At 37.1% G+C, this 25689-nt stretch overlaps 1 protein-coding gene across 1 annotated transcript; it reads right to left on the bottom strand.

Moving 5' to 3' along the window:
• Positions 1–1255: 1255 nt before the first annotated feature.
• Positions 1256–24987, bottom strand: LOC142985661 (solute carrier family 2, facilitated glucose transporter member 1-like). Its single transcript, XM_076133966.1, has 12 exons — positions 24785–24987; positions 11979–12077; positions 11253–11413; positions 10277–10387; positions 9646–9733; positions 8326–8539; positions 7448–7506; positions 6818–7019; positions 5693–5829; positions 4546–4648; positions 3997–4097; positions 1256–3156 (listed from the first exon to the last, which is right to left on the bottom strand). Exons 1-12 carry the CDS (start codon positions 24788–24790, stop codon positions 3019–3021), a joined length of 1419 nt encoding a protein of 472 aa, XP_075990081.1. The 5' UTR covers positions 24791–24987; the 3' UTR covers positions 1256–3018.
• Between the last annotated feature and the right edge of the window lie 702 nt (positions 24988–25689).

The following is a 25689-nucleotide window of genomic DNA, read 5'->3' as shown; positions in this document are numbered from 1 at the left end:
GAAATATCAAAAATACAAGACATCACCGATATGATCAGTTTACGTCTTTCAAAAGCTAATTCAACTTAATAAAACATTAGGGATACATAAACTAGTAAGAGTTCTCATCGTAGGCGTCGCGCGCTTGATACAATACCACCTCGGATCGTCTGTTCTCCTGGTACTAGCAAGCTACTACTACAAGGTAAGATGACGGCCATCGTTACATACTAACCAATCAGCATCTACGTTAAGCGTCACCACTCCAGGAAACTCCACCTCTTCATGCGCAGGAGAGAATGAATCAACCCCGCCTACCCCCATTCATCAAAAATTCATATATTCGTTAACAATTCATATATTCATTAATAATTCATTTATTCATTAATAATTCATATCCATTCATAAATAATTCAATTCAAATTTCAATTGGGTAGTTGACTTAAGTCAAATCAGCTACTCTTTATAAAATCGTTGCTTTAAAACAAAGGACCTCAAATCAAAATTTAAAAACTCATTTTAATTATTAAAACTTTCATTTCATCGGGTTTATAAAAAATAAGTGTTTTTTTTATTGCTTATAGGGCGAAATTAATCGTTTTTTTTTCAATAAATATTAATATACCTAATAAAATGTATTTTTTTGTAATAAAAGGGAATTAAGATTTTTTGATTTGTAGCACTTTAGTTTTAAAGCAGCGAAATATAAAAAAAAACACTTAGTATAGAAGTACGGCGCAATTCTTGTTTCCGGTTGGTTTGGTATCAAATGAGTGCCTAATAAAATAAATAATATTTGTGTATAAATAATATTAATATAAAATTATTATGTGGTTTCTGTCTCGAAAGGTTCTTACTTTTATATTAAAGTGTATTTATTTATTTATGTTCAATTTTAAATATTTACATCTACTTACAATTTGAAAAAAATATTTTTAAAAATTAACCGTATACAAAAGAACGGACAATTATTAAACTTGTACTCGCAAAAGATTCATCTAAAAATGCTCACGCTATGAAATTATTTTCGTAAATAACGTTGAAACATTTTATTAGACACTCATTTGATAACAACGAAAATTCAAAACTGGGCACTTGTCAACAGTCAAATCAGCTACTCTTTATGAAATGTTGAAAACATATTTTAGTATAGAAATATAGTGAAGTGACGTCACGATACCTTATTTCCGCTTGATGGATTTTGTTGGATACTCAACGATTTTCTTCAAGCGACCACCGCCTTATAGTAATGAATGTCATAATAAAACGAAAGTCAAAAGATTGAGTATTTTATTTTCTTAACAAAGTATTACAAAATATCCTCTTAATTATAAATATATAACGATTTGTTCGCGACATACATAAGACTAAAGCACCATCGAAACAAAATAAAAGGAAATAACAAACCTTGCGATACAATTGAAACAAGCTGTTCTTTTGCGTATGCGTTAGTTTTTAAATAAATAAGACTTATTTATTTATTTATCTGATAAAGAGTTCCGAGTTTCCGAGTCCCTCCCTCATTACGGGAGGAGACCCTTGCCCAGCAGTGGGACATTAATGGGTTAAATTTATTTATTTATTAAAGAGTTCCGAACATTTGTACAAAGTTTTAATTTGCATTTTTATCGATTACAAATGATTGTAATTGTTATATTTATCATTTCGATGGTCCTACTTTAGTATATTAAAACTTATCATAACTTCAGATCGTAATATCAGATCATAAATATTTAGATGTAATAAATAAGTTGTATTATAGCTCCCCATAAGATATTTCTTGAGCAAAATAATTTAAATATTACATAGATATTGAAATAGCCATTTATACAGTAAGGCTAGGCTACATACATATTCAATTCGGCATTAATCGTCCGCGAAATCGAATATGTGTAGATGAACCCGATCGACACAAGCCGAACAAGTGAGTCGAGTCGGTTTTGTTGTTCGATCAATATTGCCCAACCAAATATGTGTAAAAAGCGTTACTGTTTCGCTTGCTCTCCCTTAACAAGTTATCTTTGCTAAAATACATAATATGAAACTGGAAGCGATTTCCTAATACTATCGACATCCGAGTAGAAAAAAATATATGATTAACTGATAAGCGCCCCTAGCGTGAACAATAGGAACTAATATTTCAGTTGGACTTTCAAAAGTTTTGATTTTAAATGATACTTTTAAACCGCTACATTATTATTGATTTGTGATGAAAATAATTATCAATAACTTATTATATTTAAGTACATTATTAATTATTACTAAAATAATAATGATATGACTATTTATATATGAGGAAACGGTTTCAATATTGTATCTTCAGATAGGAAAATTATCTTGCATTTTACCTTAGATAACTTGTCTCAAGCTACTTGAATTAAAAGAATATCTATCCAGATAGGTTTATCGTTACTAAAGATATGATATTGAAACCGGCTAATTGTGGAAAATATACGTCTAACCCTCGGTTTCTGAGGTACATTTAACGGTAGTTTATCTATTCAATAGCGTTTTTTTATATGAGTTTAAACGCTATTGAATAGCTAGTTACTGAGCTACGAATCGACTAGTTCAATCTAGGAAAATAAAGTATTTTAACTAGTCAATTATTAAAACAATTCCATATTTCGTCAGTAACATTCAAGGCAATTTTAAATTAATCTAGGAAAACCTAGCTCTATCCAGTTAAATCCAGGTTTACCGAATAAAGTCCACTTTTCTCTAGTCAAAACAATGATTGGACAACATTAGTTATGTTAAAAACTAATTTAAGTTTTATACAGAGAAAGCCAATTTTGTCCAGTCAAAATCCAAACCAATTTTGTAGAAGAAAAAGTAAATTTTACACCGTCTAAAAAAAATTGCCCAGTCAAATTAATTCTGACCAAACCAAACCAATTTTGACCAGTCAAAACCAATTTTTTGTCCAATTAAAATCTATTTTCTCCAGTCAAAATCTAGTATTACTTTTGTCCAGTCAAAACAAATTTCAACCAGTAAAAATCTAATTTTTAACAGTACACACTGAATATAGCTACATTACATCTGCTGTCTGAACATAGCAGTGATTTCTTCCACAGTCTTGTTCTTAGTTTCAGGCACTTTAAAGTATATGAAAAACATAAATATAAGCTGTAGTATAGCGAATATTAAAAACACGTTGGCGCCCAGTTGTAACTGTGAACAAAAAATAATCATTTATCATCTATACTAATATTATAAAGCTGAAGAGTTTGTTTGAACGCGCTAATCTCGGGAACTACTGGTCCGATTTGAAAAATTCTTTCCAGTAAAAAATGTTACAAAAGCGGTGAAAATTATGACCTATTCTTTCTTATGTGACGCAAGCGAAGTTGCACGGGTCAGCTATTGCATAATAATAATAAAACCTTTACTTTGTAAGTACCTATAGTCCTACCAGTCGCCTAAAATCTTTGAAACACGCTATGCCTAGTGTGGCTTAAATTACTGATCTTATATTTGTACAACTGTGGACTGTTAATAAATGGTTTTTAATTATTTTTAATAAAATCACGCCTTTTATACCCACTTTCCGCCATTAACAAGGATTTTCCATGTAATGGCGCAGTGATTAAAGTTGTTACCGCGCTACTACTATTGTGTCGAGAGATCGTGGGTTGGATTCCCACGCAGAGCAATTATTTGTACGATTCACAAATAATTGTTTCATGTCTGGTTGTACGTTGTTTGTATGTTGTTTGTATGTTTGTAAAAGTCCCCGCGACACAAGAGCTATTCTTAGTGCGGGAGTTGTCTTAATAAACAAAATACTCAAGTCTACGGCTCAGACCAGAGGTTCCCAACCTTTTTTTAGTCAAGGACCACTTTTATATTATTCTTGTTAGCAGGGACCACTATGTAAGTATATTCAAAATAAAGTGTAATATTATCGTCCTGAAAACATTCGCGGACCATATTTTGTCTTCCACGGACCACTGGTTGGGAACCACTGGCTTAGACCAAAGAAGTAGTAAAGAAACGAAGGTGAATACTTACAGAAAGAGGTAAGAAACTAAGACCGACGAGGAAGTTCGCGGTCCAGTTGACAGTCACCGCGACCGACGACGCGGCCGGCCGGGAGTTCTGATTGAACAGCTCTGAAAACGGTACATATAGAAATTATTTAGCTGAGTAATTGAGAAAAATATCGCTTTATTTCGCTTGCACCATTATTTTTAAACAACCTGTTATACATAAAAGAAATCTAGTTTTGAATGAAATAAGTGCAAATACATACATAATATCAATTTTTCCCGTAGTGGTAGGCAGAGACCAAAATAAAAATAACAATTATTAATTGGAAGTTTAAAGCAACGCAAATCCTAAGAATAACAGACAGAAAAAATATACAATTAAAGTACTTGAATCTATACCAATGATTACAACTTAATAACTTTCATGTAATTCGTAAATATTGTATGTAATATGTTTGTAAAAATTGCTTCCTATTAAGAATTAAAATAAATCCTTATTAAGTATGAAAAATTGACCAAGTAATAACGATGAAAATACATACTTTTATTAGTATTAATACTGTATACTGACCAGTTACAAGGAACCAGGGTATAGAGCCGGGTCCGACCGCGAACATCACCACGAACAGAATGATCAGCACGATGCATAGATACGACACCCAAGCTATATGAGACTGAAATATAACAGAAATAAAGAATATTAATCAATATATTAACTGCACGTTTGGCGCAGTGGTTAACACGGCCGCAATAACCGTAGCGCCGTGTGTGATGGGTTCGAATCCCACCCTACAAATATTTGTGTGATGAGCACGAGTATTTGTCTCCAAACTAAGGAAAATTGTATGTAACCAAATAACTGATAAAATAATTATATACTTCTCACATACTTATATAGATACATTAACAACTAAAAAAATACTCGTTAAATAATTTAATATATTAGTTCTAGGTCCGTGACCTAACGGTCAGTGTCAATGACCTCAAGTTCAAGGTTGGTGACCTAAAGGTCAGTGACCTCGAGGTACATTAGGGATAAATCGCTGCGTTCATTTTAGTGCGGGTAATATTATTGGGTAGTTGACTGGGTTAACGAAAAATGATTGAACTTGTAATTATTTTCGTCAATAATGTTAAAATTAATATTATTACAAGACTGAAACATTATATTAAGAAGTCATTTGATACTAACAAACATACGACAATATGTAGTATGTCTATACTAAGCTATGTTTTCGACATTTCAAGAGTAGCTGATTTGACTGATAGTCAACTAACATACGACACATTTCTTCGACTGAAAAACACATAATAACCCTGCTTTTCTCGCAGTCGAGTAATAAAACGACTGAATTATATATAGTTTTACACGGCTGAAACACACATTACCATCTTCTCGCAGTCGGGTAATGTAATAAATAGTGTACTTTTTCCTTCTTCTTATCGTATGGTTAGATTGGTTAGTGGTCAACCTTGTAACAAAGTTGTTCAAGCCCCCGAACGCCTTTGACGTGGCTTAACGACTGTTATCTTAATTGACAACAACCGGGACCGACTTTTTACGTGCCCTCCGAAGTACGGAGATCATCTTAAATGGCACTATGCGGTCACCCATCTATAGAATAACCGCGCCAATTGCTTAACCCACAAATCGTTAACCGACCGTTGAGCACAACTGGCTATGGGCGCCTCAAAATGGTGTACATAGCGATACTTACATACATATAAGCTGCCACAAAGCCGACGGTACATACAAACATGCCCGCGAAGCCGGTGAGCAGAAGACTCTTGCGACCACAGGCTTCCACGAGGAACAAACTGACTACTGTCATTATTACGTTCATGGCTCCCATACCTAGAACATAACAATATTTACTGTAAATAATTAGTAACAATCATCTATACTAATATTATAAAGCTGAAGAGTTTGTTTGAACGCGCTAATCTCAGGATCTACTGGTCCGATTTGAAAAATTCTTTCAGTGTAATATAGCCCATTTATCGAGGAAGGCTATAGGCTATATAACATCACGCTACGGCCATTAGGAGCGAAGTAACAACGAAAAATGTAACAAAAACGGGGAAAATTATGACTCATTCTCTCTTATGTGACGCAAGCGTAGTTGCGCGGGTCAGCTAGTCATTCATAAATTTAAGAAAATTTATACAAACTCTCACCCCCTATTTTATCCCTTTAGGGATCAAATTTATTAAAATCGTTTCTTAGAGGATACTTACGAGTATGTCATAGTAGCTCTTTGCATGCAAAGTCTTTGCCCGATCGGTTTAAAATTGACGAAGTTTCATACCAATTTTCAATCTCTATGTTATCCCTTTAGGGGCGAAATTGATCAAAATCCTTTGTAAGCGGATGCCTACGTCATAACATCTACCTGCATGTCAAATTTCAGCCTGATCCGTCTATTGGTTTTGGCTGTGCGTTGATAGATCACTATTACCCGGTTTCTGAGTACATTTAGCGGTAGTTTATCTATTCAAACTGACATGTTCATATCAGCTTAAACGCTATTGAATAGATAAACTACCGCTAAATGTGCCTCAGAAACCGGGCGTCAGTCAGTCAGTCACCTTTATATATACCATATTTACATTGATTAACCCCCGGTTTCTGAGTACATTTAGCGGTAGTTTATCTATTCAAATCGTTTTTTTGCATGAGTTTTAACGCTGACTCAAGGCCTAACCCCTCCCTCATTACGGGAAGAGACCCTTGCCCAGCAGTGGGACATTAATGGGTTAAATTTATTTTATTTATTTTAACGCTATTGAATAGATAAACTATTGCTAAATGTACCTCAGAAACCGGGGGTAAATGCACTTACCAAGGGTAGCATACTGTGACTGCTCATGGGTCAGCTTGACCTTTCTAAAGATGTCGGTGGAGAAGAATATGGCAGCGTTGATGCCGGACAGCTGCTGCGCTATCATCACGACCAGCGCGATGAGCAGCGGCTGACGCAGCTGTCTGTTGCCGAACAACTCGCGCAGCGTCACGCGCTTTGTCACCTTGTTCTTTTCTGCCTCCTGAAGGTTATAGGGGGTTATTATATAGTATACATTTCATGTGTGTTTTAGAGGAGGTGTATAAAAATCACTCCCTCTCCACAAAATCTCTGACCCCCATCAATATAATAGTGTTCCCCAACAATATGCCACCCCCCCATATAACATCCTAAACTTTCTTTCTAGAGGGGGGTATACCCCTCCTTGTAGTAAAACCATCTCAGACCCCCACAGATATAATATTTAAAAGCGTCTTCAGAGTGTTAGGGGGTTTAATGCTGCCCCTAGACCCCCTGCTAGACCCAACTCTTACATGTTAAAGATGTCTCACGAGCTGCGGGGGTAATTTCTCCCCCTCCCCGTTACATTGTAATGTTTAAGTGATTGATAGAGCAACATCTTGAAGGATGGAGGAGGTGTAAGGAGGATGTCTGGAGTTCCTGTATTACCTGATGCATTTCTTCCATCTCGCCGTGAACGGCCACGTCTCCTCTCAGCCAGTTCAGCGCTGCAAATGAAAAACATTCATTATTGAGTAATATAGAGGTGAGAGAGACTGGAGGGTAAGGGGGAGAGATATGTAAAGGGTTATTGACCTACATAATAGAGAGTGTTGGTGGCGTACCACATTAATGAGAGAATTTTGTAGTTGACTGGGTTAACGAAAAATTATTAAACTTGTATTCATAAAAGGTTCATATAAAATTTTTAAATTGTAATTACTACAGACGGAATACATTATATTAGGCACTCATTTGATACCAACGAAAATACGAAACTGTGACGTCACTATTTCGTATCCCTATACTAAAATGTATTTTTGACATAAAGAGAAGTTGATTTGACTGGTAGTCCTACCCTATTCCACCTGATTACCTTATGAGTTGACATTTTGTGAATTATTTGTCACCTTATCTATCGGTTATATTATCTACTAGCTGACCCGGGCAACTTCGCTTGCGTCAAATAAGAGAGAATGGTCAAAATTTTCCCCACTTTTGTAACATTTTTTACTGGTATTCCGCTCCGAATGGCCGTTAGCGTGATGTTATATAGCCTATAGCCTTCCTCGATAAATGGGCTATCTAACACTGAAAGATTATTAATTACTAGCTGACCCGCGCAACTTCGCTTGCGTCGAATAAGAGAGAATGGGTGAAATTTTTCCCCGTTTTTGTAACATTTTTTACTGGTACTCTGCTACTACTACTCTGCTACTATGGATTCAAATCGGAGCAGTAGTTCTTGAGATTAGCGCGTTCAAACCAACAAACTCTTCAGCTTTATAATATTAGTATAGATAGGCTTTAAAAGTCCTTGTACGTACCTCTCTGAGCATGCAACTCTTGTCCCTTATTCAGCAGCAAGTACTTCGGCGACTCCGGACATATAGGTAGTGTGACACACTGTATGACTGCCGGTACGGCCGTGGCTGCCAGCAACCATGGCCAGCCCTCAGCGGTGCCCAGGATGGACTGCAGGCCCAAGATTTGAGATAGAAGGATGGTGATTGTGATCACTAGCTGGTATACTGTGCCTATCTGGAAAGAAGTAATAAAATATATTGGCTTACTGCTCCTACTGATATTATAAACTAGCTGACCCGCACGCAACTTCGCTTGCATCACATAAGAGAGTTATAATTTTCCCCGTTTTTGTAACATTTTTAACTGGTACTCTGCTCCTATTGGTCGCACCGTGATGATATATAGCCTATAGCCTTTCTCGATAAATGGTCTATCTAACATTGAAAGAATTTTTCAAATCGGACCAGTAATTCCTGAGATTAGCGCGTTCAAACAAACAAACAAACAAACAATCAAACAAACAAACAAACTCTTCAGCTTTATAATATTATGAAAGAATTTTTCAAATCGGACCAGTAATTCCTGAGATTAGCGCGTTCAAACAAACAAACAAACAAACAAACAATCAAACAAACAAACAAACTCTTCAGCTTTATAATATTATGAAAGAATTTTTCAAATCGGACCAGTAATTCCTGAGATTAGCGCGTTCAAACAAACAAACAAACAAACAATCAAACAAACAAACAAACTCTTCAGCTTTATAATATTAGTATAGATAAAAAAATTGACACCGGAATGTATATACGCGTACAACTTGAACAAAGAAACTAAATTAGAAAGTTCCGTTTTTTAATATGGCATATTTTTTTCTCAATTACTGTCCCACTGCAGGGCAAGGGTCTCCTTCCAAACGAGAGGGAGGGGTTGGTCCTTGAGTCATAAATTTATACTAGCTGACCCGCGCAACCTAGCTTGCGTCACATAAGAGAGATTGGGTCACACTTTTCCCCGTTTTTGTAACATTTTTCACTGGTACTCTGCTCCTATTGGTCTTACCGTGATGTTATATAGCCTATAGCCTTCCTCGATATATGGACTATCTAACACTGAAATAATTTTTCAAATCGGACCAGTAGTTCGTGGGATTAGCGCGTTCGAACAAACAAACTCTTCAGCTTTATAATATTAATAATTAATAATAAATAATAATAAATAATAATAAATAATATAATAATATTATAGTATATATAGTATATAGTATAGTATGAATGAATGAATGAAAGTATATAGTATATAGTATAGATTAGTATAGATAAGTATAGATAAAGTTTACTTACAGATCCTCGTAGCGACACGGGAGATATTTCTGCGAGGTACATAGGAGCTAGGCCTGCGTTTAAACCGTTGTTCACACCTATCAGCAGTCTGGAACAAAAGTAGCGCAATTCTGTATAGTCTGTACTGTCGAGAATCGAGAGTTTGACATTTAAAATGTACTGCCAAATTAGTTCTTACGGAACTCGGTAGAGGCGCTGAACAGATTTTCGTGTAATTTTTTTCTATAGCAAAATTAATAGTCGAAATTAGTAGAGAACGTCTATCGGACCTCCACAACACAGTTACCTGAGATATAACACGATACCTCTCGGTAAGACTGGTTGTCAGACTTTCAAGCTTCTAACTACTGTTAACGACTGTCAAAGCTCTTTGAAAATTACCATTGGACAACTTCTCACACGGTCATTTGATTCCAAGCTTGTACTGTAACCAGATAACTGACAAACATACTTATATACTTGTAAATACATACTTATATAGATACATTAACGACCAGGCTCAGAACAGATACTCGTGCTCATCACACAAATATTTGCTCCGGGTGGGATTCGAGTCCACCAAATGCGACGCTACAGTTATTGCGGCGAGGTGACTACGTTAATATCAATTTTGATAAGAAAAGATACAAACCTTCCTACAATGAGTAGTTCAGCTGAGTTGGCCAGCTTAGATGTTCCTTCGAAAAGAGCTGCGATCAGTACTATTATATTGTTCAGTAATAGACCACCTTTTCTGCCAAACCTGTAAGTAGAAAAATTATATTGAAGGTTTTAAAGTACCTATATACAGTATGGTAAGGAATGCCTTTCTTTCCTTTGATTAAGTCCCCGCGACGCAAAAGCAATTCTTAGTGCGGGGCAAAGAATTGCTTTTGTGTCGCGGGGACTTTTACAAACATAGAAACAACAGACGCCTAACTACAATCAGACCCGAAACAACTATGGATCGCACAAATATTTATTCCGTGTGGGACCGCGACACGGAGGTCCAGTCTGTCTGATTATAGAATAGAGACTTTCATGCGAAATCAATTTCCTCGAGTCACTGCAGCCTGCACCAACTCCCCACAGTTGCAGTGCAACCTTACACGACGGCTTAAAAAATATCATATTCTCAATTAATAATCTGTATGTTTTAATGTTTGTCATAACATAACTTTTTTAAAGATGTTGATTCCCAATGGGTCCATTTTTTTATCCAGATCAGATTTTTGTTTTTGAAATGTCCTTTAAAATGCGTTACTTTGATATATTGATGATAGATAAGGCGCAACGTTACTAAAATTTTGGTTTGAAGTCGGTATTTTGTAATTTTTATTGTAGTTTTCAAAAACATGATATTTTTTGTGAGAATTACAAAACACAAATGTGTTTAACTAACTATTTTAGTTTTGTTATTGTATTACTAAAACATTTATTGAGGCATGCATAGTCCCCAACCCGCACTTGGCCAGCGTGGTGGACTCAAGGCCAAACCCCTCCCTCGCGGGAGGAGACCCTTGCCCAGCAGTGGGACATTAATGGGCTAAAAAAAAAAGTGTATTGTGTATAGTAGTTATACTATTTTATTCTTATTAAAAACATACTTTTTCAGTAACCCTACTAACCTGTCAGCAATGAACCCGGTAACGATGCCGCCAATCATGCCCCCGACGCAATAAATAGATACAGCTATGGACATCACTGTGGTCACTTTAGGGTCGTCTATCGCTGGTATAGACGTGTTGGTACCGGATAATACGTCCTTCTGAAGCCATTCCGACATTATCTGTAAATATATATAAAAATCATATTAATTAGCTATAAGTTGGTATCTACGCAAGTGGTCGAGGCAACACACCGATGACTGTTCCAAGTTATGTTATCATCAGTCTAGCCTTTCTTCCTATGTTGGAGTCGGCTTCCAGTCTCACCGGATGTAGCTGAATACCAGTGTTTTACATGGAGTGACTGCCTATCTGACCTCCACAACCCATTCTATCATTTTTTTTACATTTATTGAGGGCATGCAAAGTCTCAACCCGCACTTGGGCAGCGTGGTGGACTCAAGGCCTTACCCCTCGTTCGGGAGCAGATCCTTGCCCAGCAGTGGAACTGTAATGGGTTAAAAAAGACAACTCCAGCACGAATAATTGCTTTTGTGTCGCGGGGAGTATACAAACCTACAAACAACGGACACAAAGTACAATCGGATCCGAAACAATTTGCGAATCGCACAATTAACTGTTCCGTGTAGGAATCGGACCCACGACCTCTCATCGCAATGGTAGCGGCGTGGCGACCTAAACCTCTGCGTTACGGAGGCAGTGACTTAATAATGTCGTAATACTTACAGCTTGTGGTGCATTCATAACTCCTGTATTGTAACCATGCTGGAAGGCAGACCAGCAAGCTGATGACACTATGGCGAATGCCAGCCGGAGATTCATGCCCTGGAACAAAATAATCTCCTTTAAAATAAGTGCCTGCTTACGACAGGCAGTCCCGGCAGTGGTGTAACTACACCGTTCGAGGCCCGTGGCAAATTCAACGGATGGGTCGCCCTTATATAAAAAAGGTGAACTTTTTTTTACAAATTCATTGAATTTTTAATACATTTTTTTTACTTTTTTTTACTTAACATGTAGGATAAATAATAAATGTTGAGAGTTGGGATTCTCCTATGATCGGGGGCCCCTTTCGGCCGGAGTCCCGTGGCATTTTGCAGACATGTCACCCTGTAGTTTTAATCAAGCTGTAGGACCTTATTGTTGTGTGCCAATTAGAAAAAAACTTAATATAAAGCTAAATATTCTAATGTCCTTTAAATTGTTTCAATTTTAAGTGCACTCTGGCGGTTTAAGAGATTAGCGCGTTCAAGCTTTATTATTTCTTCTGTAAGTGTGTATGTTACTGAACTTCTCTTAAACGACTCGACCGATTTTGATGAAATTTTTTGTGTGTGTTCAAGGGGATCTGAGAATGGTTTACGTTCACAATTTTGTCCGCTGCACAATATTTTTTTAATTAATTTTTAATTTATTAGTAGTTGTTGATTTTGGAATGTTTTACATTGGACCCGACAGACGGCGCTACCATCGCAGTGTCAAATATTTTTAGTCTGTCCCGTAAAATTTTCAAATTAAAGACGTGTAGACAGGACAACGTCTGTCGGGTCCGCTAGTAATAGTATAGATCTGTTTACAACAGTAGATGCTCAACTTAGTTCAGAATCAGTTCACCGAGAGTTATTCCCAAAACGTTTATTATGAAACACGACCAAGTTTTCATCAGCTTGCATTAAAGGCCTACATATAGCATGCAGTTTACTTCAGCTAAATATAACCATCTGAATTTACGTACAAACGTGAACCAGTTACGTTAGTTTATGGAGCTAGCCGAATATATTTAGGTTCGACGCTAAGACATACCTACATACAATGTCCTACTAATATTACAAATGCGAAAGTTTGTGAGCCTGGATGTAAATGTACCTATATAAGTATGTTTTTAGAAGTATATAAGTATGTTTATCAGTTATTTGGTGACCATAGTACAAGCTCTGCTTAGTTTGGAATCAAATGACCATGTGTGAATTGTCCAATAATATTTATTTATTTATGTATGTTTGTTACTCTTTCACACAAATGCAACTGAACCGATTACGATGAAAATTGGTATATGTATGTATGTAGCTGAAGACTCAGAATAACACATAGGCTTCTATTTATTTATTTTTTTAATAAGAAATAAGTTCGGAATTTAATGTCCGTGTGTGTCCAATGATATTTATTTAAACAGACATACACTAAAATATCATATTTTTATAAATTAGAGCCGATTTCTCAACGCGATTCTTTCTCAAATCTCTCCTTATTCATGTTCTCTTTAAACTAATCTCCGTTGAGGTCATTGACCTTCACTTTTTGTAAGATAACATCCACATTCCGTCACGACTGAACGAAGGACTCGTGTACCTACTAGAGAAAATGACTCACTCACTGACCGGTTCTAGCCACACAACTAAGCCTATTTGAACAAAACTTCTGCTCTTTTTCGTTTTGTACGTTTAAAGGTCTTTGACCTTTATAAAAGGTGTCCCTAACTCTCGTACTGAGACCTTCAATAGTTACTACTAGCTGACCCGCGCAGCTTCGCTTGCGTCTCGGGTAATAAATTCCCCGTTTTTTTTTAATTTTTCGTTGTTACTCCACTCCTAAAAACAGTAAAATATTTTTTTAAAGCCGCATCATTAGTTTCTGAGATAAGCGCGTTCGAACAAACAAATAAACTCTTCAGCTTTATAATATTAGTATAGATTAATATAGATGTAAACCAAACTTTTGTTTTTTTTCTAGTAATTATCCCATATGGCGTGGAGTCGGCACAGCATGTTTTTTTAAAATAGTTAAGTAGTCAACTCCTACACTGAGAATTGCTCTTGTGTCGCGAGAACTTTTACAAACATACAAACAACGAACACTAAGTACAACTAGACCTGGAACAACTATTTGTGGATCGCACGAAAATTCGTTCCGTATGGGAATCGAGCCCAAGACGTGGCGTGGCGACTACCTTAACCACTGCGCCACGGAGCCCGTCCATTAATATAAACGCAGTAGCTTTTGCCCGCAACTTCGTCCGCGTGGTCTGTGACTTATGACAGAATTTTCATACAAGATTTTATCCCCTATTTTATCCTCTTGGGAGTAGAATTGTTCAAAATCCTTTCTTAGCGGATGCTTACGTCATAACATCTACCTGCATGTAACATTTCAGCCCGATCCGTTCAGTGGTTTGGGCTGCGCGTTGATCACAATGTCAGTCAGTCACCTTTGATACTTTTTACCCCGGAATATATCTTTATGCGAACGAAGTCGAGGACAGAAACTAGTTATACATACACGGTAAAGCTTCGATATCGTGCTCATGACGGCAAACTCCATTGTACATAACAGCTATTAAATATTCATGCGTTTATTATTATATACTCAGAAATAGCGATATTATGTCACGGTGACAGTATATAGTAAATGTCATTGAAATTTTGACCTTCGCATGAATACTACTTTCAAACCTGTTGGGCTTTTTTTGGACGAATCTTGAAGAAGGATATGAGTGCTTTATGACCAAGAAATGCTGACAGACTAACGTCAATCTGGGTAACTTTGAATCATTCGGGTAACATTGACGGTGGGAATATGAACTAGTTTCCATTATTTTTTCGTATGAAACCAACACTATTGATAAAAGTTTATTTTAGTTTTGCAAACTTTCCCACTGCCAATGTTACTCAAATGATTCAAAGATTACCAGATTGACTGTACCTCGATGGCGCAGTGGTTAAGGTCGCCATTGCGTCGGGAGGTCGTGACCTCGATTCCCATCCTACTTTTATTCCCAATTGTCACCCCGAAGGACATTGTTAGAGTGTTAGAGGGGACATCTCGGACTTTACCCACGGAACAATTATTCCCACAAATTGTTTCGGGTCTGATTGTACTTTGACATTAACAAAGTCCTGCACAGTAGTCTGGTTTCAATGAAACTGGCCGCCGTAGCCGTAATCGGCCAGGACGACACCAGCCATTGTTCAGATTCGGTTTATTTTATCCGAAACTAGCCCCTAAGACACCTTGTTCAATTTGCAAAACACTCGCGAGATGTGTCATCTAATAAAAAAAAATACAAAAAAATAATATTCACGATGGACTGCAAAAGTTTCAATACAAGTTTTTAGCATAATCCTAACATGTGGCCTTCGACTTTACTACCAAAAACTGTATGTCATTCATACAGCTAAATTTAGATTATCTCATCTACAAATGATTACAGATGTATGTATGTATGTATGTTATTTTAATTATTACATCATCTTTTGAATGACTGCCTCTGTAGTTTGAAACGTGGTATTGTGATCTAGAGGTCCTGGGTTCGAGATAGTTAACCATACATTTGGGCATTGGATGCAGGTTAATCCTACTATCCTACTTATATTATGATTGCGAAAGTTTGTGAGAATGTATGTATGGATGTTTGTTACTCTTTCACGCAAATACTCTGAACCGATTACGATGAAATTTGGTATATAGGTAGCTGAAAACCCAGAATAACAATTAGGCTACTTTTTATCCCGGAGTTCCCAAAGGGAAGGGTCTTCACGCGGATGAAGTCGCGGGCGGCCTCTAGTGGTATATGAATCTGGGGTACCTACATATTTGAACCAACTTCAAGAAAAGAGGAACTTATTTATTTGACTGAACTTTATTAGAATACATTCAGAAGAGATTGCGTGAAAGAACTCATGAATTTTCCGTTCAAGAATGATTTTCATGTATGTAAGTAGACAAGATTTTTGCTTTTATGCAAAAACTTGAATGAATTTGATGGAAAATTGCACTGTGATAAGTTTATATTCTGAATGACTTTGAGGTATAGGAGGCTAGATTTTTTAACCCAATCTAGTATTCGAACCCAACACCTTTGAACAGCACACAGCCTACCACCGACACGTAACAGAAGTGCCACTTGGCTGTACACGTTACCACGTAAGTCCACGTACTCCCAAAACAGTTTAATGCCTCATTTAAATAACAAACTAGAAATAAGAGCTAATAAATTTTATATTCCACCCATAGAATGTGATCGGAAATGGCCGTACGTAGGCGTTAATGTACACACTTATTTACAACAGTTCTTAGTTAAGACTGGTTGAGACCAACACTGAACAACTAGGCTCATCTTATCTTATCTTAGGGGTGGGGGTTTGGCCTAACGCTGTGAGGTCTAACGGACAAGTATCTTTGACCTCAATAGGTCTACCTCGAAAACTTGCAAGCAAGTGTTCTTATCGAATTCGATACCAATTTGTGCAATTGAATAAGCGCCCTAATTTTGGAATTCGAAATATTTCTGTTTCTTATCTTATCTTAGGGGTGGGCCAGTTAATGCCTGGCTGACACTTCGACTATTCCTGATCCTTTGTGTCACCCCCTCCTTTGCTACTCTAGACGGGCAAAACTTATCAGTTTTGCTATGCACCCCACCGGAAGCAGCCTGTAGTCTTCTGGTTCAGGGTAACCGCATCCTAGAAGATCCATTCAAACAACTAGGCACTAATTTTCATGAAATTTTGCATATTTAAACCCGGGATGAAACACTCTATTAGTGTTATAAATGCGAAAGTTTGTGGAATAGATATTTTGACTCTTTCACGACAAAACTACTTGAAGGATTTTGGTAAAATTTGGGACTCTTAAATTTCATGAAATTTAGTCTTGCTTAGACCCACGTACGGAAATTCTTTAACATTTATAAGCTAGCGGTGTACCAAATTTAATTAAAAACTGTCAAATAGTTTTTTTTATACAAAAACACATCCATAACTTACAAACCTTCGAATTTAAAATATATGTAAGTAAGATAACACTATCGTAGAATAGTAGGCATTCTATACTAATATTACAAAGCTAAAGAGTTTGTTTGTTTGAACGCGCTAATCTCAGGAACTACGGGTCCGATTTGAAAAATTCTTTCAGTGTTAGATAGCCCATTTATCGAGGAAGGCTATAGGCTATATAACATCACGCTACGGTCATTAGGAGCGGAGTAGCAACGAAAAATGTTACAAAAACGGGGAAAATTTTGACCCATTCTCTTAGGTGACGCAAGCGAAGTTGCGCGGGTCAGCTAGTATGTACATATAAACTCTATATAATATTAATGAGATGAAGTCATCGCGTTATTAATTACTCTACCGTTGTTCCTATTGTGTTTTTTATCATATTTCCTGTGAATTCATTGTTTTTCCTTGAACGCTACATTTAGTTATAACATACATACCTACTACATAATTCGCTTTTTTACGATAGGGATAGACAGAGACTAAAAAACCCCACTTTGTACGATCCTGGCTAACTTCCCTTGCCTCATTCATGTTGTTCTACAGGACCGCCGGTTGCGAGTTAAGTTATGATTGTAGTTGTAAGTGGTGATGTTTAAAAAGCTATGCTTTTATCCAAAACTAGCTGACCCGCGCAACTTCGCTTGCGTCACGTAAGAGAGAATGGGTCAAAATTTTCCCCGTTTTTGTAACATTTTTTACTGTTACTCTGCTCCTTTTGGTCGTAGCGTGATGATATATAGCCTATAACCTTCCTCAATAAATGGACTATCTAACACTGAAAGAATTTTTCAAATCGGATCAGTAGTTCCGGAGATTAGCGCGTTCAAACAAACAAACAAACAAACAAACAAACTCTTCAGCTTTATTATATTAGTATAGATTAATTTTTAAACGAGTACAATAAGAAATTCTTCTGAGCAAAAGCGAAATAACTTTAACGATTCTGATAAAGTTTGGCAATACAATGACTTTTCGAAGTATAGAAGACTAGCTGACCCGTGCAACTTCGCTTGCGTCCAATAAGAGAGAATGGGTGAAATTTTTTCCCGTCTTTGTAACATTTTTTACTGGTACTCTGCTCCTTTTGGTCGTAGCGTGATGAAATATTGCCTAGGTCCTTTCTCGGGTATCAATGTCTCCATACCAAATTTCATGCAAATTGGTTCAGTAGTTTAGGCGTGATTGAGTAACAGACAGACAGACAGAGTTACTTTTGCATTAATAATATTAGTATGGATAGCATGGATATAGAAGATAAACATCGTGATACAATTTTACATGCTCGAGAGTTCTTGAAGGGAACGAGCGTTTGGAACTACATATATTGGGGCCATTTACAGCCGGTCTGATGTGTACAGTTGTATTCTAAGAACATGTGTAGGGCAGCCATTGTTGTGTGACGTCACTTCCTACAGTATTGTTTATCCATGTGTGGTCTACTGTTACCATGAAGATGGGATTTGCCTTTTGTTTGTAAAAGATAATGTGTTTAATTTAGAGCTGAGCTGAGCTACTGAACCGATTATCTGAGTACATTTGGGTGAAAAGTTTGTATGTTTGTATAGAACTTCTTCTGTCGTGTAAACGACTCAACATTACATAGTGCTATCTATAAGGTTGTTGACCAGAACTTGGCAAACCCGCGCAACTTCGCTTGCGTCACTTAAGAGAGAATGGGTCATAACCTAATTTATAAATTTGCAATATTTGTTAGTTATTTTATTGCAGTCAAATCTGGCTAAAAAGTTAAATTGGAAGCAGTTTTTATAATGCCTTATCCTCCCGAGTTCATATTTTGTTCGGAGTGATTACTCTCCCTGATCCATCGTGAAACGAAATATCAGGAGAGTTACTTTTTTTTAGTACAAGTCTAAAAATATAGTTCAAATGCCTTATCCCAATGTGCTAATGTGGTTACACGGTGAGCCTACATTATTACGTAAGTCGCGAGATAATTTAATAATAACAATTAATTTATCCGGTTGTAGCACGGTCTTTTCGCAAATATAAGTACAATGAGGTGCAATATTGCAAACGAAATAAGCCTGCGGGACACTGATGTACTAAAACATAGGTTTCATGATGATAAATAATAAAGATATAAAAATGTATATACATTTTTAACTAACTAAAACGATTATCATTTTAGTTAACTAACGATATTTTTGTAAACCATGACTCACTAAAACTTAACTTCGCATCGCAGGGCTTGAAAATGCGACCAAGGTTGTGGAATTTCAACTTTTTTGAAAAGTGTCTATTATTGCTGAACTAAGTGATATGGATTTTTTATTTTGTTTTTCCTTGTACCGGTATAACTTGGCCTTTCATCCTGTCACGGATTATCGTTGAGTTTTGGGACACCCTGTATAAACATTCATTAATAACCACTAAAGGAGAATGGGCACTTCTGGGCGGTCGGCGGCCATTAATGAAAGTAGTGTCAAATTAAAGTAATGATAACTAGAAACATCTTTTACTAAGAACGTTTCGCTGCAATCCTTTTAGGTAACAATATATTTACATGTAAATATAATAGAATTTCATAGAACATAATAAAGTTTATTTCGTGTCTGTAATGCATTTAGCTTTGTGTAATAACGTTACATCTTCTTATAACGATGCCATCAACATAAATAACAATCGTAACAATATAATAATGTCCTCCTAGCCGATATACGGCTACGGCGGTCAGTTTCATTGAACCTGGCCATCTGTGCAGGACTTTGTTTATAGTGTCCAAGTGTGTGCACAATACACAGGTACACTCTCTATTCCATCACTCTCATAGTTTGGTGGGACGGATAACCGACACGACCGGTGAGAGGTCAGGCGCAGGACCGACGGCTTTACGTGCTCTCCGAGGCACGGAGGTCTTCGACCTCAACTTCCTAACTCCGGGCAATCTCTAGGAAATTCTTAACAGAAAATCTCAGAAAATACTTTTTGGCCCGACCCAGGATTCGAACCCGAGACCTCTCGCACCGCAGTCGCATATACTACCGACCGCGCCACAGAGGCAGTTAGAAGTTGAAAATCGTAACAATAAGAATAGACAAAGAGCAGCATTCCAAAGTATAACCGGCGATCAGCCTTTTTTCGACGTGACACATTTGACATGGCTTAACGACTGTTATCTTAGTTGACAACAACCGGGACCGACTTTTTACGTGCCCTCCGAAGCACGGAGACGCTCAGTTCAAATACCACAATGCGATCACCCATCTATAGCATGACCGCGCCAACGGCTGCTTAACCTACATATCGTTTACCGACCAGTGAGCGCAACTGGCTATGAACGCCTCGTTATTGAGCTGAGCATTCAAGACAGGCTTCTTCTAATAAGAAGAAGATCATGAACAACAGATAAGTCGTCTCAGTGAATATGTTATAGAAAAGCAAGATGTTTACTTACGATATTTATATATTTACTTGTAATGATTGTTCGAATACTAATAATGTCTATATTTGTATGCAATATAAGAAATAGTTTTATACTATTAAAAGTGCTCAAAAACAAAAATGTATTTTATTCGTCATATAAGTGCGTCGCGGCAATAAAACTTCTACACAGTAATTATAGGACCAAACTACATTAAAAAATACCAAAATCAAGTTTGGCCGCGGATCGCCCAGGCTCCATACTATTTTGCCCATTCTCCTTTAAATATTCTAGAAAAAGGGACCGTCCAGTCCGAGTCCAGAAAAGTTGAAAACACAATTTCTAAAATTATATACCCCCAAAGCTACAAATCTCGCATACATAAAAGGCTCTATAGTTGCCAAGCAAATAGTCTGCAAGTTAAAGTACAAAGTCTAAAGTCTTTCAAAGTAAATAAGATTCGTAAAACCATATATTAATCATCGTTTATTTCTTAGTTGATATTCTTACACATAGTTGAGCACGTATTTCATACGTCACTGTATTATGGCTTGTAGTATGACGAAATGTAACATAAATTACTGATTTGAAATTAAATAGTTTTTTTATTATCGCAATAGTATAATGGCAGGGTGGGTAGATGATTGATAAACGTACATAGGTACATGTATATACACAATATCATGACGGTTATACCCGAAGATGTATAAATAATAATAATATAAATAAATAAATATTGCGGGACAACTCACACACGGTCATCTGATTCCAAACTAAGCAGAGCTTGTACTATGGTAATCAGACAACTGATAAAAAACTTATATACTTCTAAATACATACTTATATAGATAAATTAACATTCAGGCTCAGAACAAATACCCGTGCTCATCACACAAATATTTGTTCCGGGTGGGATTCGAGCCCGTCACACGCGGCGCTAAAAAAAAGCAAAAGTATATGTTACTAACTAGCTTTTGCCCGCAACTTCCTCCGCGTGGTTTGCGACTTGAGAATTTTCATACAAACTTTCAAACCTATTTTATCCCCTGGGGGTACAATTGATCAAAATCCTTTCTTAGCTATTTTACAAATTCCTTTCTTTCCAGCTTTTCAAATTTCAGCTCGATCCGTTCAGTGGTTTGGGCTGTGCGTTGATAGATCACTATGTCAGTCAGTCACCTTTGAATGATATATATTTAGATATACTCATGTTTCGCTATTAACAATCTTAGTCCCATATAAAAGGGGGCGAAACTGTGCCCATACTCGGGGCTGTTGAGAAATATTCTAACACTAGCTGACCCGCGCAACTTCGCTTGCGTCACATAAGAAAGAATGGGCCAAGACTTTCCCCGTTTTTGTAACATTTGTAAATGCTTCTCTGCTCCAACTGGTCGGAGCGTGATGATATGTAGCCTATAACCTTCCTCGCTCAATGGGCTATCTAACACTGCATTAATTTTTCGGACCAGTAGTTCCTGAGACTAGCGCGTTCAAACAAACAAACTCTTCAGCTTTATAATATTATATTCTAACATACCTAAATTGGAATGATCATTAACACTTTGCCAAAACTGGGAATTGAAGCCTCACGTTAAGCAGTCGGAAACACCAATATGGTCATTGATATTGTTTTGATATAAATGCAACCGTCTTGCGATGTTTTACAGAGCGAGACTTATTAGAGCAACGGCCTCACTTAGGGTTGCCAACACCTGTTCAATTAATTAATCTATTACTGTTCTAATGCAGGATACAGGTCTCTTCTTTCTTATCGTATGGTTAGTGGTCAAGCTAGTGTCAAAGTTGTTCAAGCTGCCCGAAGGCCTTTGACGTGGCTTACTTAGCGGCAATAAACAACAACGGGGATCGACTTTTGACGTGCCGTCCGAAGCACGGAGACGCTCAGTTCAAATACCACTATGCGGTCACCCATCTATCGACTGACTACGCTTGCTTAACCCATGGATCGTTTACCGACCGGTGAGCGCAACTGGCTATGGGCGCCTCGACTGCTAGGCAAGGCTCCCCTGCCGTAAGAAGGGACGGGTTAGACCATGACTCCACCACGCTGGCCAAATGCGGATTGGGGACTTTGCATACCTTCAAGAACTGATCTAAAGAACTCTCAGGCATACAAGGTTGCATCGTTGCACGATGTTATCCTTCACCGTTGGTACAAGTGATAATAATTATTTCTAGTACACAAATAACTTAAAAAAGTCATTGGTGTGCGGCCTTGGGTTCGAAACGTCGACCAGTTACGTGGGAGGTGCTACTTTATAGCTTTCGACAACCCTGAGATTCAAGAGGTTTTTATTGAATTTAGAAAGTAACATGATTGTATCTTAACGCTTCAGGTATTGTGGTATAAACACATGTCCTCGACGTACACTGGCCTCAGTGACCATAATTTTTTAGATGGTCACTAACCACAAACTTCTTTTTCTTACTATGTAATTGCTTATGACAGTTAAGTAATCATTTTTGTTTGAAAATTTGATCTTGAAGCTATATCGCGATTGCTTTTTATAGAATTTGATACATTCTTTACAAAATTTACATACAACATAGGTACATAACATCATGCCTGTTATACTTAAAGATGTAGGCTTGTTTCGTCTTAAACAATGCAAGTCCAAGTTCTACTCAAGTCCAAAAGCCTCACAATGCGGACCACGTAATTCGTATCAGACGGGAATCGAGCCCACGACCCCGGAGCCTTGGCATAGAATGCGCGTTCCGCTACAGAAACATTTGTGTCACTAGTCACTACCTCACGACTATAGTCCCAGTAGAATTACACTTTACTTACCTATGTATAGTAGAGAATGTGCCCGAGTGTACATAAAAAACCGGCCAAGTGCGAGTTGGACTCGCGCACGACGGGTTCCGTAGCAAAAATACGAAAAGAACCCACGTTTTAATGCATGGGGACCTTAATATTTTTTTGTAAGTATTTTTTGTTGTAGCGGCAAAGGAAAAACATAATTTGTGAAAATTTCAGCTTCCTAGCTATTACGGTTTATGAGATACAGCGATAAGACAGCGATGTCTCAATCATAGGGTCCCGTTTCTATCCTTTGGGTACTGAAAACCAGTCAAATTAATACCAAATAGGTAGGTGACTTCGAAAAGTCTGGAGACTGCGTAAAGTTACCTTCTCCGAGCTAAATCTATACTTAATATAATAAAGCTGAAGAGTTTGTTTGTTTGTTTGAACGCGCAAATCTCAGGAACTACTGGTCCGATTTGAAAAATTCTTTCAGTGTTAGATAGCCCATTAATCGAGGAAGGCTATAGGCTATATAACATCACGCTACGGTCATTAGGAGCGGAGTAGCAACGAAAAATGTTACAAAAACGGGGAACATTTTTACCCATTCTCTTAGGTGACGCAAGCGAAGTTGCGCGGGTCAGCTAGTGTCTAATAAATTCTATGATAGTGTTTGGTAAATCGAGTCCCGTTACGTGCTCACAACGGTAAGCGCATAGATCTGTAGATCGTATTTATTGCGAATTGAAGCTGTTATTAAACATATCTCGCAGTTCGTTTTCAAACTATAACTTAACTAGTGGTTTGTAAGATGTTTGTGTATTGTAGTAACTCCGAAACTAATGTTCCTATTTTGAAGTTGTTGTTTTTAAGCTAGATAGGTACCTAATTGGATTGAAGCAGAGCTACTTTTAATAAACATCTTGAAATTTACCCCGGCGTCATGTAAGATTTTTCACTTATCTCAGACAATTTGAGAGGACAATCCCCTTTAACCTGCACTCACCAGTGACCCACAGGCCACACCTCGGGTGATTTATTCCAATCAATGCCGATGTCTTATAGGATTTGCCGATTTGAAAATTCGTTTTTAAGTTTCCATTCTAATAAACAACTCAAATATTAGTTTATTTTATTAAGATGTTATTTAAATAAGAATAGATCCATATTGAAACAGATAATAAATTGAAATGCTATAAATTATTACATTATTCGGAACCGGTTGATCCCACGGTAGACGCGCCAGCTTGCGCACGCGGCCACAATCCCGTTTTCAGATAGGAATTCACTATCTATACTTATTTTATGAATAGAAACATACAACAGGGTTAAATGTTGAATAAAACATCGAGAATGGTGCATTTAACCGCGTGGAACCTTTACAAACAGGTGCAATACAAGTCTGGCAAAACAGACGATCGTGTTTTAAAAACAGATACGCGTAATAACAATATTTTTATAAGTATTTAACATATGCATAGTTTGTAAGTAAAAGCAACACCATTAACCGCAAAATTTCGCCTAAAATAACGCAGATAAACACAGTTACGCCCCCGAAATTTATTTTAAGAAGTGAAAACAAAACTTTGGACTTTACCGCCATAATTGAGAATTCCAAACTCCTCACAACACTTTTAACGCAAAACACTCAATTTTCAATTTATTTTTGACACAGCACACTGATTTTCACTTGAACAAATAATAAAAATTGTTGAAATAGTATTGAAATTCGCGGTATTGGTATCGCGCGGAACGCATGCGCGGCGTGTCCCAACTCCCGGCTTATAATGAAGTGACGCGCGATTCAAAGGAAATGCGCTTCGGTACGCTGGTGACGTCACGAAATAACCGGTTCAGGATGTCCGCTGAATCTGTAGCTAAAAGCGCTGGACTGTATTTTAATTGAATGGCCTTGAACTTTGATGATTAATTTTAATAATAGCACTCCTAAATGTATTTAAAGGGGCGTAGGTAGCGGAGGCCCAGTAAATAATATCTTGTGTTGTCACCATTAGTTCCGGTACGGTCGGTTTTCAAACGAAAAAAAATATTTTGCGTTATTAAACAAATCTATCAAAATCTATATGTAAAGAATTAAATATATTTACAAGTGAAATCTACAAGTCGTGGTGTTCTGTAAAAAAATCTTATTACTAGATTTTTCATTTACACTTTCTGTCTTATAAGATTCATTTATTCACGAATGAGTTATCCATCATATCCGTGTTTCTTATAGTCTATCTACAGATAGATAGTTAGTCATAATCTATTCAATGGGTATTTTTCCTTTAAATTTTAATTATTAATCGAAGGATGAAGCGCTTTAGCGGCTACATAGTTTAAAAAACGAGAGGTGTGCGCGGGGGCTTGGCACTTTGACGTCATGTCGTTGCCTTGTGTCAAGCGAGCCTACTTTGAATGATAACTCTATTGTCTTTGAACAATGGCGTAGCGCGGGAAAATTACGTGACAAATTAATTCTGATTTTAATAGCATGATTGT

This window comes from Anticarsia gemmatalis, chromosome 30 (assembly GCF_050436995.1).
Source record: "Anticarsia gemmatalis isolate Benzon Research Colony breed Stoneville strain chromosome 30, ilAntGemm2 primary, whole genome shotgun sequence".
Classification (NCBI taxonomy): Eukaryota; Metazoa; Arthropoda; class Insecta; order Lepidoptera; family Erebidae; genus Anticarsia; species Anticarsia gemmatalis.
Note: the sequence above shows the minus strand (reverse complement) of the source record. Positions and strands in the feature narration are given on the sequence as shown.